Raw genomic sequence first — 21374 nt, forward strand, 5'->3', positions numbered from 1 at the left:
AAATTTTCATAGCATGCTACCTTTGGTGGTAAACATTAGTATCATGTATATTATATAATGTATAAATTTTTTTCCCACCACACCGCTTATCAAATTTTCTCTTTCTCAGAATCTTCTTTCATTGACATTTTCTTTTCCATTTCTGTTTCCTGGTCTCCTTCCTCACTCCTTACCCTTCAGTCAGGCCATTTTTATCCACTCTCTTCCAGAGTTAAGGTCAAGTTAGCTGACTGGACCTTAAAATCACAATATGCTCTTTTGGCCATTTCTCCTATCATCTTCAGCTCCAACAAGAAGCCCCATCTGATTACACTCTTGCAAAATGATTTTCCATGGTGCTTCCACAGCCTATAAGATTGTTTCCAAACTCCTTAGCATGGGCTAAAAGGCCTGTTTAAAAGAAACAGGTACAGACTTAGCTTATAGCATCACTCCCCTTCTTACCTTCCATATAGCTAGTGTTTTAGTTACATAAAATCACATCACTCTTCTTCAGACACTCTGTGCTTTATGACCTCATTATCTTGCAAATATATCGACTTACCCCCTTCCATCATCTCCCTTCTTTCTTTTCTTCATCTGGCAAACTCAAACTCCAGTGGGACAAACCAGATCATATGTCACGTCTTCTGTGAAAAAAAACTTTTTTTAAATCTTTCTCTTCTGTGGTTTACTACTCCTGGAAAATATTTTGCCTTTATGAAAACTGACATATGATTGTTATTTTCTGGAGAGACAAACATGCTAGATTGGGATAAAGAAGACATAGAAATGACCCAGGTGGCCTCCACTAGCAGATGTGTCTCTGTGTACAGATACCTTTAAGTATCTACAATGACACAAATGGGATCCATTATGATTCAGTGGTCTCGCCTACATTGTTTTCACTCATCACTGTGTGACATATCTTCCAGTGTGAGATCTATGTGCCACCTTTAATGGTTGCATAGTATTCTGTTTTACGTATCATTTCTTTAACTAATGTCCTGTGGATGCATGTTTAAGTCACTTCCAGTTGCTTTGCATTACCATAAATAACGTAATGAGCATTCCACTGTGCTTTGAAAAATGTCTTGACAAATGTCCCTGATCATTGGATCATAATTATCTGTGTGCCTGTTTTTCTCACCAGACTATTATTAGTTCCCTGAGGGCAAAAATCATTATTTCTTTTGGAATCTCCAGAACCTTACAGAGTGCCAGTAGGAGCTTAATATATATTGTTGAAAGAAAGAAGGAATAAATGAATGGATGTTTATATAGTTGGGCGTACATGTGTGTTATCACACGTCTTCTGTTCTTACTCAGCTTTTCATTGGCCCTGAGCCTGATATCTCTCAGGCATTATACCACCCCCTACTTGTTTCTAATACAGATGTCATTACCACTGACATAAATTCAATATGTTGCTTTCAGAATTACAATTTTGCCAAACCATGACTCCCCCATAGATTTTGGTGGCCTCCGGAATAGATTTTGTAAATTACAGAGGAAAAAAAAAGACATATACTTGATACTCTTTGCCTTACCCCAAGCAAAGATGAGTTATTAAAACTGAAATTGTCAATTACAAGAAAAAACACATAGTATGTATGTTGCATACTATTTACAGCTGTTGTCTGTTGTGGTTTCTTTGGAGCACCATTTGCTGCTACAACTGAATGGTCCCGTAAGTTTAACTCACCAATGCGACTGCAAAATTGCCTTAAATCACGGAGAGGAAGGAGGAAAATCAACTAGAAATGGCTAAAATTCTGCTTATACTAATTTCTTCATGAGAGTCCACAGTTTTCCCTGTTTGCTTCTTCAGGATGCTCAGAACAGCCTGGCAGCTTTTGTGGTGTATTATAGTCTAGCAGATTATCACCCTGACTCTCCAAAGGGAAGAAACATCATTGACATTTCTTTGCAAGAGCTGCATTCGGCTTATTGACTAACACACTGCATTGCACTGGTTACCAGGCAATGGGACTCAAATGGCCCAGACAATGAGAGTGTTCAGTTGGTGTTGAAATTTTACACGAGCTTAAGCTACTTTTTTTTTTTTAATTTCTTCTTGCTGGGCTGGGAGCACTTACTATTGTTGTTCAATATGCTGTAAATGAACATAGTTCAAAAACCACAAAGAGAGTGATATGGAATTATAGAACTGAAAATAGGCCACTGATTGGGTACAAATTCGTCAAGCCTCTTTATTACTCAACAAGCTTTTTATTGACATGCAAATACAGCTTGCTTTGGAAGGAGTGAAAAGTAATTGTGAGCAAATGATATAGTGGGAAAGTTGACCTTCAACTAACTTCAACTGTGCTCAGCTAGCTAACTGTATACCACCCCCGCCAATACTTAGTAAGTTCCAGTTAGCAAATCACTAGGCTTACATGCAGAACATCCAACCCAGTACTCACTTGAGAAACTTAACATAATTCATCTCAGGTAGAACATGGTGGGGCTGGAATTTGAACTCTGGAAATATGGCTCTAAAAGTTGTGCTCTGCTTTATAACTCCACCACTGTCTGTGGTTAAACAAATGTGCTATCTTCATAAATGTCAGAATTTTTCTGAAGCACAGTCTTTGGCATGTCTTTCTCCTGTTGAAAAGCCATCATTTACTTTCTATTTCTTAAAGTAGACATTCTCAACTGTTGTTTTCTGGGACACACATAACAAATATTCTTACTACAACTCTCTGCCATTCTTTTCTCCCCAGTCCAGAAAGCACACTTGGATGCATATTATTCAAAGTAACCTTTTTTTTATTTTTTTACACCTTTATTAGAGTATAATTGCTTTACAATGGTGTGTTAGTTTCTGCTTTATAACAAAGTGAATCAGTTATACATATACATATGTTCCCATATCTCTTCCCTCTTGCGTCGCCTTCCCTCCCACCCTCCCTATCCCACCCCTCCAGGTGGTCACAAAGCACCAAGCTGATCTCCCTGTGTTATGTGGCTGCTTCCCACTAGCTATCTATTTTACATTTGGTAGTGTATATATGTCCATGCCACTCTCACTTTGTCACAGCTTACCCTTCCCCCTCCCCATATCCTCAAGTCCATTCTCTAGTAGGTCTGTGTCTTTCTAACTGTCTTACCCCTAGATTCTTCATGACATTTTTTTTCTTAAATTCCATATGTATGTGTTAGCATAAGGTATTTGTCTTTCTCTTTCTGACTTACTTCACTCTGTATGACAGACTCTAGGTCTATCCACCTCATTACAAATAGCTCAATGGCTGTGTAATATTCCATTGTATATATGTGCCACATCTTTATCCATTCATCCGATGATGGACACTTAGGTTGTTTCCATCTCTGGGCTATTGTAAGTAGAGCTGCAGTGAACATTTTGGTACATGACTCTTTTTGAATTATGGTTTTCTCACGGTATGTGCCCAGTAGTGGGATTGCTGGGTCATATGGTAGTTCTATTTGTAGTTTTTTAAGGAACCTCCATACTGTTCTCCGCAGTGGCTGTATCAATTTACATTCCCACCAACAGTGCAAGAGTCTTCCCTTCTCTCCACACCCTCTCCAGCATTTACTGTTTCTAGATTTTTTGATGATGGCCATTCTTACTGGTGTCAGATGATATCTCATTGTAGTTTTGATTTGCATTTCTCTAATGATTAATGAAGTTGAGCATTCTTTCATGTGTTTGTTGGCAGTCTGTATATCTTCTTTGGAGAAATGTCTATTTAGGTCTTCTGCCCATTTTTGGATTGGGTTGTTTGTTTTTTTGTTATTGAGCTGCATGAGCTGCTTATAAATTTTGGAGATTAATCCTTTGTCAGTTGCTTCACTTGCAAATATTTTCTCCCATTCTGAGGGTTGTCTTTTGGTCGTGTTTATGGTTTCCTTTGCTGTGCAAAAGCTTTGAAGTTTCATTAGGTCCCATTTGTTTATTTTTGTTTTTATTTCCATTTCTCTAGGAGGTGGGTCAAAAAGGATCTTGCTGTGATTTATGTCATAGAGTGTTCTGCCTATGTTTTCCTCTAAGAGTTTGATAGTTTCTGGCCTTACATTTAGGTCTTTAATCCATTTTGAGCTTATTTTTGTATATGGTGTTAGGGAGTGATCTAATCTCATACTTGTACATGTACCTGTCCAGTTTTCCCAGCACCACTTATTGAAGAGGCTGTCCTTTCTCCACTGTACATTCCTGCCTCCTTTATCAAAGATAAGGTGACCATATGTGCGTGGGTTTATCTCCAGGCTTTCTATCCTGTTCCATTGATCTATCTTTCTGTTTCTGTGCCAGTACCATACTGTCTTGATTACTGTAGTTTTGTAGTATAGTCTGAAGTCAGGGAGCCTGATTCCTCCAGCTCAGCTTTTCGTTCTCAAGATTGCTTTGGCTATTCAGGGTCTTTTGTGTTTCCATACAAATTGTGAAATACTTTGTTCTAGTTCTGTGAAAAATGCCAGTGGTAGTTTGATAGGGATTGCATTGAATCTGTAGATTGCTTTGGGTAGTAGAGTCATTTTCACAATGTTGATTCTTCCAATCCAAGAACATAGTATATCTCTCCATCTGTTTGTATCATCTTTAATTTCTTTAATGAGTGACTTATAGATTTCTGCATACAGGTCTTTTGCCTCCTTAGGTAGGTTTATTCCTAGGTATTTTATTCTTTTTGTTACCGTGGTAAATGAGAGTGTTTCCTTAATTTCTCTTTCATATTTTTCATCATTAGTGTATAGGAATGCAAGAGATTTCTGTGCATTAATTTTGTATCCTGCTGTTTTACCAAATTCATTGATTAACTCTAGTAGTTTTCTGGTAGCATCTTTAGGATTCTCTATGTATAGTATCATGTTATCTGCAAACAGTGACAGCTTTACTTCTTCTTTTCTGATTTGGATTCCTAAAACTTCCAAAACTATGTTGAATAAGAGTGGTGATAGTGGGCAACCTTGTCTTGTTCCTGATCTTAGTGGAAATGCCTTCAGTTTTTCACCATTGAGGACGATGTTGGCTGTGGTTTGTCATATATGGCCTTTATTATTTTGAGGAAAGTTCTGTTCCCTCTATGCCTACTTTCTGCAGGGTTTTTATCATAAATCGGTGTTGAATTTTGTCAAAAGCTTTCTCTGCATCTAATGAGATGATCATATGGTTTTTCTTCTTCAGTTTGTTAATATGGTTTATCACGTTGATTGATTTGCGTATATTGAAGAATCCTTGCATTTCTGGAATAAACCCCACTTGATCATGGTGTATGATCTGTTTAATGTGCTGTTGGATTCTGTTTGCTAGTATTTTGTTGAGGATTTTTGCATCTATGTTCATCAGTGATATTGGCATGTAGTTTTCTTTCTTTGTGACATCCTTGTCTGGTTTTGGTATCAAGGTGATGGTGGCCTCGTAGAATGAGTTTGGGAGTGTTCCTCCCTCTGCTATATTTTGCAAGAGTTTGAGAAGGATAGGTGTCATCTCTTCTCTAAATGTTTGATAGAATTCGCCTGTGAAGCCATTTGGTCCTGGGCTTTTGTTTGTTGGAAGATTTTTAATCACAGTTTCAATTTCAGTGCTTGTGATTGGTCAGTTCATATTTTCTATTTCTTCCTGATTCAGTCTTGGCAGGTTGTGCATTTCTAAGAATTTGTCCGTTTCTTCCAGGTTGTCCATTTTATTGGCATAGAGTTGCTTGTACTAATCTCTCATGATCTTTTGTATTTCTGCAGTGTCAGTTGTTACTTCTCCTTTTTCATTTCTAATTCTATTGATTTGAGTCTTCTCCCTTTTTTTTTTTTGATTTGGCTAATGGTTTATAAATTTTGTTTATCTTCTCAAAGAACCAGCTTTTAATTTTATTGATCTTTGCTATCGTTTCCTTCATTTGTTTTTCATTTATTTCTGATCTGATTTTTATGATTTCTTTCCTTCTGCTAACTTTGGCGTTTTTTTTCTTCTTTCTCTAATTGCTTTAGATGCAAGGTTAGGTTGTTTATTCGAGATGTTTCCTGTTTCTTAATGTAGGATGGTATTGCTATAAACTTCCCTCTTAGAACTGCTTTTGCTGCATCCCATAGATTTTGGGTCATCGTGTCTCCATTGTCATTTGTTTCGAGGTATTTTTTTATTTCCTCTTTGATTTCTTCAGTGATCACTTCGTTATTAAGTAGTGTATTGTTTAGCCTCCATGTGTTTGTATTTTTTATAGATCTTTTCCTGTAATTGATATCTAGTCTCATAGCGTTGTGGTCAGAAAAGATAGTTGAAACAATTTCAATTCTCTTAAATTTACCAAGGCTTGACTTGTGACCCAAGATATGATCTATCCTGGAGAATGTTCCATGAGCACTTGAGAAAAATGTGTATTCTGTTGTTTTTGGATGGGATGTCCTATAGATATCAATTAAGTCTGTCTTGTTTAATGTATCATTTAAAGCTTGTGTTTCCTTATTTATTTTCATTTTGGATGATCTGTCCATTGGTGAAAGTGGGGTGTTAAAGTCCCCTACTATGAATGTGTTACTGTCGATTTCCCCTTTTATGGCTGTTAGTATTTGCCTTATGTATTGAGGTGCTCCTATGTTGGGTGCATAAATATTTGCAGTTGTTATATCTTCTTCTTGGATCGATCCCTTGATCATTATATAGTGTCCTTCTTTGTCTCTTCTAATAGTCTTTATTTTAAAGTCTATTTTGTCTGATATTAGAATTGCTACTCCAGCTTTCTTTTGGTTTCCATTTGCATGAAATATCTTTTTCCATACCCTTACTTTCAGTCTGTGTGTGTCTCTACGTCTGAAGTGGGTCTCTTGTAGACAGCAAATATATGGATCTTGTTTTTGTATCCATTCAGCCAATCTGTGTCTTTTGGTGGGAGCATTTAGTCCATTTACATTTAAGGTAATTATCGATATGTATGTTCCTATTCCCATTTTCTTAATTGTTTTGGGTTTGTTATTGTAGGTCTTTTCCTTGTCTTGTGCTTCTTGCCTAGAGAAGTTCCTTTAGCATTTGTTTTAGAGCTGGTTTGGTGGTGCTGAACTCTCTCAGCTTTTGCTTGTCTATAAAGGTTTTAATTTCTCCATCAAATCTGAATGAGATCCTTGCTGGGTAGAGTAATCTTGGTGGCAGGTTTTTCTCCTTCATCACTTTAAATATGTCCTGCCAGTCCCTTCTGGCTTGCAGAGTTTCTGCTGAAAGATGAGCTGTTAACCTTATGGGGATTCCCTTGTGTGTCATTTGTTGTTTTTCCCTTGTTGCTTTTAATATGTTTTCTTTGTATTTAATTTTTGACAGTTTGATTAATATGTGTCTTGGTGTATTTCTCCTTGGATTTATCCTGTATGGGACTCTCTGTGCTTCCTGGACTTGATTCCTTTCCCATATTAGGGAAGTTTTCAACTATAATCTCTTCAAATATGTTCTCAGTCCCTTTCTTTTTCTTTTCTTCTTCTGGAACCCCTATAATTCGAATGTTGGTGCATTTAATGTTGTCCCAGAGGTCTCTGAGACTGTCCTCAGTTCTTTTCATTCTTTTTTCTTTATTCTGCTCTGCAGTAGTTATTTCCACTATTTTATCTTCTAGGTCACTTATCTGTTCTTCTGCCTCAGTTATTCTTCTGTTGATCCCATCTAGAGTATTTTTAGTTTCATTTATTGTGTTGTTCATCGTTGTTTGTTTCATCTTTAGTTCTTCTAGGTCCTTGTTAAATGTTTCTTGCATTTTTCCATTCTATTTCCAAGATTTTGGATCATCTTTACTATCATTATTCTGAATTCTTTTTCAGGTAGACTGCCTATTTCCTCTTCATTTGTTAGGTCTGGTGGGTTTTTATCTTGCTTCTTCATCTGCTGTGTGTTTTTCTGTCTTCTCATTTTGCTTATCTTACTGTGTTTGGGGTCTCCTTTTTGCAGGCTGCAGGTTCGTAGTTCCCGTTGTTTTTGGTGTCTGTCCCCAGTGGCTAAAGTTGTTTCAGTGGGTTGTGTAGGCTTCCTGGTGGAGGGGACTAGTGCCTGTGTTCCGGTGGATGAGGCTGGATCTTGTCTTTCTGGTGGGCAGGTCCACGTCTGGTGGTGTGTTTTGGGGTGTCTGTGGACTTACAATTTTAGGCCGCCTTTCTGCTAATGGGTGGGGTTGTGTTCCTGTCTTGCTAGTTGTTTGGCATAGGATGTCCAGCACTGTAGCTTGCTGGTCGTTGAGTGAAGCTGGGTGCTGGTGTTGAGATGGAGGTCTCTGGGAGATTTTTGCCATTTGATATTATGTGGAGCTGGGAGGTCTCTTGTGGACCAGTGTCCTGAAGTTGGCACAGCACTGACTCCTGACTGCAGCACCAAGAGCCTTTCATCCACACGGCTCAGAATAAAAGGGAGAAAAAGTAGAAAGAAAGAAGTAGTAGAAGTAGAAAGAAAAAGAAAGGAAGGAAGCAGGGAGGGAGGAAGGAAGGAAGGAGGGAAGGAAGGAAAAAAAGAAAGAAGATAAAGTAAAATAAAAGAAGATAAAATATAATAAAGTTATTAAAATAAAAAAATAATTATTAAGAAAAAAATTAAAAACAAAACGAAACAAAAAAACGGATGGATAGAACCCTAGGACAAATGGTGGAAGCAAAGCTATACAGCATAAATCTTGCTCTCAAAGTCCACCTCCTCAATTTGGGATGATTCGTTCTCTATTCAGGTATTCCATAGACATCAAGTTGGTTGTGGAGCTTTATTCTGCTGCTTCTGAGGCTGCTGGGAGAGATTTCCCTTTCTCTTCTTTGTTCTCACAGGTCCCAGGGGCTCAGCTTTGGATTGGGCCCCGCCTCTGCGTGTAGATTGCCGGAGGGCGTCTGTTCTTCCCTCATACATGACGGGGTTAAAGGAGCCGCTGATTCGGGGGCTCTGGCTCACTCAGGGCGGCAGGAGGAAGGGGCACGGAGTGCGGGTTAATCCTGCGGCGGCAGAGGCTGGCCTGACGTTGCACCAGCCTGAGGCACGCTGTGCGTTCTCCCAGGGGAGTTGTCCCTGGATCCCGGGACCCTGGCAGTGGCGGGCGGCACAGGCTCCCCGGAAGCGGGGTGTAGATAGTGACCTGTGTTCGCACACAGGCTTCTTGGTGGCGGCAGCAGCAGCCTTAGCGTCTCATGCCCGTCTCTGGGGTCCGCGCTTTTAGCCGCGGCTCACGCCCATCTCTGAAGCTCCTTTAAGCAGCGCTCTTAATCCCCTCTCCTCGCGCATCAGAAAACAAAGAGGGGAGAAAAAGTCTCTTGCCTTTTCGGCAGCTCCAGACTTTTACCCGGACTCCCTCCCGGCTAGCCGTGGCGCACTAACCCCCTGCAGGCTGTGTTGATGCTGCCAACTCCAGTCCTTTCCCAGCGCTCCGACCAATGCCGGAGCCTCAGCTCCCAGCCCCTCCCGCCCCGGCGGTTGAGCCGACAAGCCTCTCGGGCTGGTGAGTGCCGGTCGGCCCTTGTCCTCTGTGCGGGAATCTCTCCGCTTTGCCCTCCGCACCCCTGTTGCTGTGCTCTCCTCCACGGCTTCGAAGCTTACCCCCTCCACCACCCGCAGTTTCCGCCCGCGAAGGGGCTTCCTAGTGTGTGGAAACCTTTCCTCCTTCACAGCTCCCTCCCACTGGTGCGGGTCCCGTCCCTATTCTTTTGTGTCTATTATTTTTTATTTTGCCCTACCCAGGTACGTCGGGGATTTCTTGCCTTTTGGGAGGTGTGAGGTCTTCTGCCAGTGTTCAGTAGGTGTTCTGTAGGAGTTGTTCCATGTGTAGATGTATTTCTGGTGTATCTGTGGGGAGGAAGGAGATCTCCATGCTTTATTCTTCTGCCATCTTCCCAGAAGCCTCCAAAGTAACCTTATTTTAAGGATGACTTTAAATCTGCTCTTATATAAGGTAAACTAGAGTCTAACAAGATATAACAGAAACATGATTACATTTGCCCAGTCAAATAGTGGTTTATTGGTCTCAAACATCCAGAAGCATTGAAGAAGCTAGTGAAGGTGCAGGGTAGCTGCTTAAGGGATTTTTCAAGAACTAGGCTCTTTCTACCTTTATGGTAACATCTTATCATGTGACTTTGATTCTCAAGTTGGCTTCTTCACCTGAAAGTATCAGATCTATGTTCACGGAAGGAACGAGAGACAAAGTTAAGGGATAAGGTACAAAAACCAAGAAGGCATTTGCCAGGTGAAACTGCCCTTTAGTCAGTTTTCCAGAAAGACCGACCCCAGGTTGCCATTACATCTCATTGGTCTCAACCCTGTCACATGGTCACTCCTACCTACAAGAGGATCCATGAAGCTGCGTGTTTTGATCTGGGCATTTTTTAAACCCCCCAAAATCAGGGGTCTGGTAGTAGGAAATAAGGGGAGAAAAGCTATTGGGCGGTAGCCAGCATTTTGTGTCATATGTGTATGTGTGTGTATATACAGGTATATATGTATGTATATTTATAAAGTATATGTATACATATATAGTGTAGTGTATATGTGTGTGTATGTATATATATATGTGTGTGTGTGTGTGTGTGTATATATATATATATATATATATATAAAACAAGCATTTACCCTTTTATTACTAACCAGTGATTCTTCAGTAGATCTCATCACATATCATAGCGTATCAGGGAGACACTGACTCCATGGTTGAGAACTTCTTATCTACAGAATAAAGTCCAAATCCCTAAACAAAATATATGAGGAAGGATCTTAACAGTTTGACACCAAACTCCTTTTCTAAATTCACAAGCTACTATCTCTAGTCCTTTGCTTCAGCCATTCACAAATTTTCTTTATTCTTGAATGCACCAGTTTTTCTCCTCTGTGTTCTTTGCCATGTATCTTTTTCTTTGCTTAGAAGACCCCTTCTCACCTTCTTTCTCTAGTTAGCTGATACTTATCCTTCAGGACCCAGTCTAAATAACATCACATCGCTGGAAATGTCCTTCCCTCTCTGACTCAGATCTATTTTTGGTGCTTTATGTACACCTCCACTAGCTCACTTGTCATTATTTGCTTGCATGTTTGTCACTACCGACAAATGCTTTGGCCTCTTACAGAACAAGAACTATAATATATTCAACTTTTTCTACCCAATGCCTCCTGCAGTTTCTGGAATATGTTCAAAATACCTGCTTAAGCAAAACATAACTGAATATTATCCACAATATATAAAGGATCTACAAAGAGAAAGAACATGCTCTTACCATAGTCAGTAAAAATGCACCAATATATGCCCCTTAAACCTGCATCTCATTGGCTGTTGACAGAGGGTTTTTTGTTTGTTTTAATTGATGATAATAGTAATATAATTAGGGAATTAATAGTTTATTTCTCTGTATCTTCCATTATTTGTTATTTAGCTGTAATTGAGAGTTACTCAGTTTTGTCTGTCTTTGTACAGAATTTGAGACACAGTTTATTCCCTCAAAAAGATTACTGCTTAAGGGAAAAAAGCCATATTTAACTCAGGATTTGAATGATCAGGAAGAAAATGACTGATTTAACTTTTAGTCTGTTTAGTGGCTAAGGTATTTATACTTGGCAAATATTTAGTTCTCATCATTAGAATGGGTTTAGGAGCAATAAAGAATTGGGTGAGGATACAGAAGGAAGAGTCAAAAAACCCACACAAAATTAAACAACGGGTTAGAGCAGACACGGTGAATTGCTTGTATGATACCACATGTTCCCCACTTGTTCCTCAAGTGTATGGGGACAGACATCACCAATCAATCAAAAGACATTTACCACCTGAACCCAGATGTGGCCTAAGAATACGTTTCAACACTACGATACTCCATGTGTCTTCTGTCAGCAAAGAAATGATAAGTCTCTCTTTCATCAATGCATTCTTCATAAGATCTATTCATGTCAATACACTCCCTGTGATTGGCAGAGAGTGTGTTCCTGATTTCTTCTGCAAAGTGAAGGAAGTATTGCAACTCCAAGATTAAGCTTCCAGGTGCTTCCCTCTTTTGTGAAATCTCTCCAGGATTGGCTTCAGTGTCATAAAGTCAGTCATAAATTTCCCAATTCAGTTTCTGTACTTGACTCCTATTTCTACTGGGGAATGTGAGGCACCATCCTAACCACAGACTTTATAATTGAGAAGGGAGAGAGCTAACAGGTACACACTGAACAGCAAGCAATATGCCAAGTTCTTTATAATCACATCCTTTAGTTTTTAGAACAGCTGCAGGAGGTCAGTATTATTGGCCTCATTTTACAGATGAGAAAGCAGCCTTGGAGAAATTAAGTCATTTGGCTGAGGTCTTACAATTGGTAAATGATGAAGATAAGATTCAATCTCAGATCTGGGACACCCAGCATCATGCTGTTGGACTCTGAAGAGTAAATTATTTCTTTGGTGGTCTTGCCAAAATCTGATTCTTGGTTGGTTTTGATGCCACTAAGTACTTATGCTTTGGATAACAGCCTTGAGCTTTAACTTTATACTCTCTTGAGTCTTGCAGACCATAGAGGCAGATGGAAAATGGATACATGTACATTAGATGTGTATTAGAAACAATCAACCTGTTTCAGGCTTCATGCCAGTCACGTGTAATACTGGCTTCTTGGAGATTATCTGGGTGGAAATGAAAAGTGTACTTACGTTAATTTTCCTGTGTCTCTTTTTCTGCAGGGCAGCGCCCATACCAGGTGATTACTGCTCGAGTTCACCCAGGAGAGAGCAATGCCAGCTGGGTGATGAAGGGGACCTTGGAGTTCCTGGTCAGCAGTGACCCTGTGGCTAGGCTCTTGAGGGAAAACTTCATTTTCAAGATCATCCCCATGCTCAACCCAGATGGTGTCATCAATGGCAAGTATGTCAGGCACCTGGCTCAACCTAGTCCGCATTTATGTTACCATGGTAACATGTTGTTGTTTTGCTCAATGGGCTTGACTGGAGAGGTCTTGGTACTCTGGCAGGAATAACTTCTCTTGGGTTCTGTTACCTGGTACAAATAACAGGGTAATCTCCATATACATTAATGTCAATCTCATAGTTCCTTTGAATAGAAAGGTATAGACTCATTGGCAATTAATAACAGAGGAATCCATAGAAATAATCTCATCTAACACTCCTTTTAAAAAGGAGGGAATTGGTGTCCACAATAATCAAATGACTCCCCCAGTTACTTGGTTAGGACAAAGTCAGGGCTCAAATTGTGATTTTCTTGAAGTTAAGACCAGTGCTTCACAAAAATAAAATCAAAACGGATTAAAGACCTAAATGTAAGACCAGACACTATAAAACTCTTAGGGGAAAACATAGGAACAACACTCTTTGACATAAATCACAGCAAGATCTTTTTTGACCCACCTCCTAGAGTAATGGAAATAAAAACAAAAATAAACAAATGGGACCTAATGAAGCTTAAAAGCTTTTGCACAGCAAAAGAAAACATAAACAAGATGAAAAGACAACCCTCAAAATGGGAGAAAATATTTGCAAATGAAGCAACTGACAAAGGATTAATCTCCAAAATTTACAAGCAGATCATGCAGCTCAGTATCAAAAAAACAAACAACCCAATCCAAAAATGGGCAGAAGAACTAAATAGACATTTCTCCAAAGAAGACATACAGATGGCCAAGAAGCACTTGAAAAGCTGCTCAACATTACTAATTATTAGAGAAATGCAAATCAAAACTACAATGAGGTATCACTTCACACCGGTTAGAATGGGCCTCATCAGAAAATCTACAAACAACAAATGCTGGAGAGGGTGTGGAGAAAAGGAAACCCTCTTGCACTGTTGGTGGGAATGTAAATTGATACAGCCACTACGGAGAACAGTATGGATGTTCCTTAAAAAACTAAAAATAGAATTACCATATGACCCAACAATCCCACTACTGGGCATATACCCAGAGAAAACCATAATTCAAAATGACACATGAACCTCAATGTTCAGTGCAGCACTATTTACAATAGCCAGGTCATGGAAGCAACCTAAATGCCCATTGACAGACGAATGGGTAAAGAAGATGTGGTACATATATACAATGGAATATTACTCAGCCATAAAATGGAACGAAATTGGGTCATTTGTAGAGACGTGGGTGGACCTAGAGACTGTCATACAGAGTGAAGTAAGTCAAAGAGAAAAACAAATATCGTTTATTAATGCGTATATGTGGAATCTAGAGAAATGGTACAGATGAACTGGTTTGCAAGGCAGAAATAGAGACACAGATGTAGAGAACAAATGTATGGACACCAAGGGGGGAAAGCAGTGAGGGAGGGTGGTGGGATGGATTGGGAGATTGGGATTGACAAATATACACTAATATGTATAAAATAGATAACTGATAAGAACCTGCTGTGTAAAAAAAAAGATTAAAAGAAATAATAAAACAAAACAAAACGAACAAACAAAAAAAGACCAATGCTTTGATTTGCTTCTATTTCCTGCAGATAAATCTTTATTCTCAGTTGTATTTTACTGGATTCTGGATACAGCTGTAATAAAAGTGTCACTTTATCTAAATGGAATGGCTGAAATGGTTGAAAAATGGCTGTGGAATGGCTAAAAGTGAAACGACTGAAAAATGGTTGGCTGCAAGAGGGAAGATTGGGGTGGTGTTTCTCCTGGCTTAGCTCCTCCATGCCTTTGAGAATGTATAATAGGAAAGGTGAATTCCAGTGTCGTAAGGTGTCAGCATTTGCAGAGTTGTGAGCTGAGGCCCAGATAGAAGAGCAGGTTCCCAAGATCACTGAGTCAGTGGGTTGGGGTGACAGGATTAACATTCATACATACCTGCCTCAAACTGTGGAAAAAGACTTAAAGCCCCTTCCTATGGTAACAAATGATTCTTTTTTACTATAGGATTAGACATTGGTATCCTATGGAAATAAACAGAATACAAGGTAAACAGAAAAATTGAAAGGAAAAATAATTTCAAAAGCTAAAAATAAAAATGCAGAAGAAGTTATAATTTCAAATATCAGTTTTAAAGAGGCAAAAGCATATGTTTAAAAACTGGGAAAATAGAGCAATATTGAAAAGGTGAAACAGAAGAGGTAAAATGAGAGTTATAAAGAAATTAAAAAAGAAAACAAAAATTTCAGAGATAAAATTACAGTGACTTAAAATTAATAAGAAAATGTTTAAGAAATATAAAATAATAATTTCTTTCAGGAAATAAAAACCCCAAATAAATGTTAAAAGGCTGAGAATAGACTAGCTTCAAAGGAAAAGCACAAAAAGAATATTGTTAAGTTAAAAAGGTTAAAAATTTAAAGATGATAAACTAGAAAAAGAGGATGAGAATAAATTCCAAATGATAAAGTATGTTAAATTATGCCAAAATGCAAGCAAGTTAAAGCTAAAGGCTGTAAAACTAAAATTTCAATAGATACCACCAAAAAAAAAAAAAAAAGGAAAGATAAGTAGGTAAGGAAAGCATCCATGTGTTCTAACAAGATTCCTAGATTTGTAGCTTCCAGATTTTTTTTTTTTTTTGATGGTAGTTTTTGGTGGGCAGAGAGGAGGGTCCTTCCTCTTTGCATATGGTGACTGGTTGGTCTTCAAGCATGTGTGAGGCTTGGGAGTCCAAAGGCCAAGTCCTTCAGCAGGTGGCATCAATCAGGCCTCTGGTGGCAATCAGGCTTCCTAGATCTCAAGCTGGACAAAGCCCTAAAGCAGTATCCTTTCCTGGTCCAACAGAACTCAGCTGGCTCCTACCACGTGTTCCTTTAACTCTGGAGATCAGCTCCAGGGCCTCAGTGCATGGCTCCTCCCTGCTTGAGGGGCTAAGAGTTTTACTAGCAGGCTTACTGAGCCTAAATGGATGGAAAACAGCTCTGCAAGCCATCTTGAGAGACATGACCTCTTTTCAACATTTTCTCATCCAAGTTGGCTCTTTTCTGAAGTTACATGTTCCATTGAATTGTCTGGGGTCTGGTAGAGGATGGAAAGAGCATGGGGTTCAGAGTCATAACTCTAGTCTGGAATTCTGGCTCTTCCTCTGACCTACTCAATTTTCTCTTCTGTTGGAAGAGGAACCTCCCTGTTGACCTGTGTTGGTAGAGGTCTTATAAGTCCAAAGTAACATTCAAGCTCTGGAATAAATACTGTAGTTTTTTCCATTTCAAACGCTCACACCTCTGAATCAGAGGCTTGATCCAGGTCTTTGGTTGAAAGGTTAACATGGTCTCAGTCACTGAATATCCTCCTGGCCTGGGCACACATTATTTCCAGCTTACAGCTGGTTGCTTTGGGCTCCTTAATGGCAGGCCAGCTTCTCTGTGACACCACCATCCATCGTCATTACCGTTATTTATTATGACTAAATTACCTTTTTTATTTATATAGCATCTTTCATCATGGAGCTCAAGGCACTTCGTAGGTTACTTGGATCACCCAAACAATTTTGGCTGAAAGGGATTTGGAAATCATAGCATTATTCTACTGAAAAAAAAATCCCCAGGTTGTTGCACATCATTACCAAAAGACTTGAGACTGCCATGGAATCATAACATACAATAAATGGGCTTAAAAGTTTCAGCTCAGGGCTTCCCTGGTGATGCAGTGGTTAAGAGTCTGCCTGCCGATGCAGGGGACATGGGTTCGTGCCCGGGTCCGGGAAGATCCCACATGCCGCAGGACGGCTGGGTCCGTGAGCCATGGCCTCTGAGCCTGCGCATCCGGAGCCTGTGCTCCACAACGGGAGAGGTCACAGCAGTGAGAGGCCCGTGTACCGCAAAAAAAAAAAAAAAAAAAAAAAGTTTCAGCTCACGAACCCTTAGAACACACATAACATATGGTTTACCTAACTTCTACTTAAATGCTTCGTTGACATTCCATTTCAGGATATACCCATTCCATAGTGTATAATTAGGTGGATTTGTTTTTCTTTGTTTTGATCTTTGCCTTGTGAATTTTACACATTAACTAAAACTTAAAATTTTACAATTTTACACATTCTACACATTTCTAAAATGTGTAGAAACAAGGATAAGATCTAATCCCCATTTTACATGCCTTAACTTCCTCAGGTGAAGCCCTCTCCCAAGTTTGATGTGGTTCAGCTAAACATTGCTTATGTGGTATTGTTTCTGATGTTCTGATTGTCATTGATTTTCTTTGGACACATTCCTATTCATAGGCTTCTAAACATTAACAGAACTGCCCTGTGTGCGGTCTGACCAGCAAAGAGGCAAGCTTTTTGCCTAAAGATTAGAGAGGCTGAACCTGAACTTGCCACTTAACCTACCACAAGATGCTTTTCTTTCTCTCCCTGCTAGTATCATGCAAAAGTACTTATGAAAAAATGCATAATATTTCTGTGTACCTATCATTATGTACTATATTTTAAAATCATAGCTGCCTTCATTTAAATGCTATGACTGAAAGTTAAAGGTATCACAGAAGACCTTACAAAGGAATTCAGGTTTCATACTTTGCAAGTTATTTGAAACTTCAGGAAATCACTGTATTAGAAGACTCAGCTTTTAAATAAAAAAGATTCTATGAGCCTCAAAAAAAAAAAAAATCACGGACCCCTGTGGAGTTTGCAAAACTGTGTAAAGGTGGAGTAGTTTCCTTGTGTGGTGATGTTAATGAGCCTCTGAGGATGGCTGGGAGGTTTTGATAGCAGTGGTCAGGGAGACAAAGCCAGGATGTTCTAGCAAAGATATAGTGGGTCTTGTCAAGCCAAAGATCTCTTAGCAACATATGTCTGTAACAGGAAAACAAAATACAAAGATGGTTTCCAAAAGAAACAATTTACCATCTTGTTGGCCTGGTAGTTTGTATTGAACTGGGCTGAGTTCAAAGTAATCCAGGAGGACTGATGCAGTGATCCCTTGTTTCTTATAATTCTTTCCAACATGGGATAAAAGAACAAGGAGACAACCAGTAGGGTTAGAGCAGAAGTGATAATGGCAGCTTGATTAGAGTGGGGAGTGGGGAGAAGACAGGTGATGACTTAAAAGGTCAACATGAGAAGTAAGTGAAGGAGAGGAAGAAATCTAGCATGATTCCCAATTTTTGGACTTTGCTTGCTGGGTGGAGGGTAGTGACAAATAATTTTTATAAAATCAACACCCAGGCCAACATTTTATTCCCAGGAGAGTCAGAGTATATTTATTCTTAGTATATATACAACGCTGCAAACTTGATTACTTTCTTCCAAGGCCATTGTGGAAGAGATGTAAACAATCATAAAGAGCAAAAGACGTGCTATAAGTAAACACACCAAGGTATTAAGAAGTAATAGGCTGAATGCTCTAGTGGAAACACATGAAACTATAAAAATCAGATAAAAATCTTGACAGTTTTAACTATCTGGGACCATTTAAATTTACTATCAATAGTCTTTTACTCTGTGGATTGTGAAGCCTTTATTTTACTACAATAAGAGCACTCACAGACTTTATAAAAAAAATATTTAGTACTTTTTATAAGCCAAGAAAGAACCTTGCTCTTTTACATATATTTTCTTATCTAATAGTAACTATGGCCCAACCAAGGTAGATCTTCCGTATAATTTTCAGGTGCAGAAACTTGAGTATACAGGGGTGAAGTCTTCAGTGCAGTTTAAATAGCTCGTATTATAGAGCCAGAACTAAAACTTCTGTCTATTCTACAGTCCTTTTCTATAGAGATTTAAGGGAATTAGAATAAAAGAATCTTAAAATGTTCTAGCTGAGCAGGTTATTGTATATTATTTAGTCCCAGTCCTTCAAATGATAAGGAAATTGAGACTAAAGAGATAAAATGAGTTATCACATAGCCTAGTTCAAGGCAGAAATGGCATGAAAAATTGTCTAGATAATTAAAACACTCAAGCAAATACACACACACACACACACACACACACACACACACACACACACACACACACACACACACACACACACACACACACAGGCACACACATACCCATGTCTACCTCCAGAGCCCATGTTGATTTTAATCTATCAGCTCTCCCAAACTTGGATGGAGATGCCAAGTAAAGCCTCAGCCCCATCAGCAGATGGTCTCTGAAATTAGTCTTGTTGACCTTGATCTTCACATCCAGTGTGACTGGGATGAAAGAAGGCATAGCCTCCCCTGCTTTCCGCAATCTTGGCCCAGGATGAATGAATTAGTTCATCCTCAGTTTTCCTTCATGGAATTTGAATTCCCAGCGTGGCTTGGACCTCAACACTCTACTGTGTCCTGCCAGCTTTCTCCTCTGGAGAAGACATACTTCCTGTTGATGCCAACTTTTGGCTGTAAACAGCACCCAGCTGACTTTGAACAGTTTGGCCACAGGGCTGCCATTCCACTGCCCATTCTATTGTACGTTTTCACTCAAGTAACTGTTCAGGATCACAAAATGCTTATGATTATCCCCATTGGGTTCACTTCACCTTTGGGCTGGGCTATGCCTCTTTCCTCCTTTTTTGATATGTTCAGGGCTTCCCTCTTAAGTGACCTCAGCTCTAACTTTTAATGTATTTCAAATCTCTTCAATATAAAAACATGTAGCAGTGATTCTCAGACTTTCGGATTTCTCAGATCAGTTACATTTGAAAAAAAAACGGACTGTAGTAAGTATATAATTTTTAAAAATTATGCTCAAGAAAGAATGGAAGATACTCTCTGAGCTCCTAAACAACAGACTGGTGAGAAATTCAACATTAGTTGTTTCTTGGGCTGCCTCCTCACCTACCTACAATCATACAAGCAACTCAGGGGTTTTTGATGCTAGATCTTTAGATCATGGCAGTAAGCATTCTTGCCCTTCATACTATGATACATTTGCTACTGGCCTTGAAGACTTCCCTGTGGGTAGAGAGCAGTGTAGTCATTGAATGAATTTGTTATTCCCATTGTCAATCTTGCTGGAAAGGAGTAGATCCTGGAACAAGAAAAGATGCCTGACAGATGGACCTTTAGGGGGGAAGAGATAATTCTCTGGAGCTCAAAAGTGAAGAAACTCTGGTCTAACCAGAGGGTCCCCCTAGGTCACTGAGGAAACATGGCATCTGCTATGTGGAAGAGGCTGGAAGAAGCAATCCCTCACATGGCTGCTTGAGAATGAGAACAGCTATACCAATAATCAGTTTTAAATTTTCTGTGAGTAGTTATCATCTGTTATATCATTTATTCTAAGTAAAGTGTTAATAAGCCTTTTCGTCTTGTTTCAGCTGTGTTATTGAGGTTGAAATAAAATGTCTGCTTCAGATTGGTGCAGAGGATCAGTAGCAGTCATAGTTGGAGAGATTCCTACGGGAACAGGGAATAATAAGTACAATGGCTAATATGTTTTAAGAGTCGTGCTCCGTATAATTGGGACATTTAAAAAATAAAATAACTTCATTGTCTTCTAATTATAAAAATGATACATGATACAGTCAAGATAATAGGTGTTAAAGAAGAAGAGATTTGATTCACACTGGTGGTAGAAGTCTGAAAGTTCAAAAAGGGGATGCAGGGGCTTCCCTGGTGGCACAGTGGTTGAGAGTCCACCTGCTGATGCAGGGGACACGGGTTCGAGCCCTGGTCTGGGAAGATCCCACATGCCGCAGAGCAGCGAGGCCTGTGAGCCACAACCACTGAGCCTGCGTGTCTGGAGCCTGTGCTCTGCAACAAGAGAGGCCACAATAGTGAGAGGCCTGCGCACCGTGATGAAGAGTGGCCCCCGCTTGCCGCAACTAGAGAAAGCCCTCCCACAGAAACGAAGACCCAACACAGCCATAAATAAATAAATAAATAAATTTTAAAAAATTTAAAAAAAAGGGGGGGGATGCAGAAGAAACCAGGAGATTTAACATTTGCAGAGGCGGGCACTGCCTACAAGCATGGGGAAGCAAAGGGAAGAGGTGGAGTTACCAGAACCCAGGGTTGGAAAGGCTCCATGATGCTGGTGTGTGGAACTCTGAGAAGGGAGTCTGACTTGGCAAGGGCTTCAGTGGACCAAAGGGCGCAGTTGAAAGGGTGAAGGAATGAAAGTATCCAGATGGCAAGGGGATGCATCCCGCCTGCTGCTGGTACCTGTGAGAAGATGCAGTGATGCTAGTGCTGTGCGTCTTAAGATGCAGTTCAGCCAGTCCCCTGCTGCTGCCCTAGTCTCATTAACTGGAACTGGGAAACATAAAGGGTATCCTTTTCTTCCTCTTCCTGCCTTCCTATCTCCCTCTAGTGCCTCTTCGTTGGCAGAACTTAGCAGGAAGCCGACTGGCAAGGGAGTCTGAGCGTTGCGATCTGTAGAGTTTTAGCTGCGGTGTGACAGAGCGGAGGATAGAATTGTGGGCTGAAAGCTCAGAGACAGTTGGTGAGAAACAAGCACAAAGCGTTGGTTTACTGAGTGTCCAACATGCACTTGCATCAGGCTTATTATTGTTTATATGTGACTTCTTTGTTTTCAAAAAATAAAATGGTTTTATTGTTTCCAATGGGGGGAAAAAATGAGACATCAT

General features: G+C 39.7%; 1 protein-coding gene across 3 annotated transcripts in view; it reads left to right on the plus strand.

The window, feature by feature from the left end:
- Window positions 1-21374, plus strand: part of AGBL1 (AGBL carboxypeptidase 1) — a 775280-nt gene that overhangs the window by 325471 nt on the left and 428435 nt on the right. For all 3 annotated transcript variants that reach the window (XM_082681486.1, XM_082681485.1, XM_082681484.1), the window contains exon 18: window positions 12600-12780. In XM_082681486.1, coding sequence (XP_082537612.1) covers window positions 12600-12780 — 181 coding nt within the window. The remainder of the gene's footprint in view (window positions 1-12599; window positions 12781-21374) is intronic.

The sequence above is a fragment of the Grampus griseus genome (genome assembly GCF_964374135.1).
Source record: "Grampus griseus genome assembly, chromosome: 2".
Classification (NCBI taxonomy): Eukaryota; Metazoa; Chordata; class Mammalia; order Artiodactyla; family Delphinidae; genus Grampus; species Grampus griseus.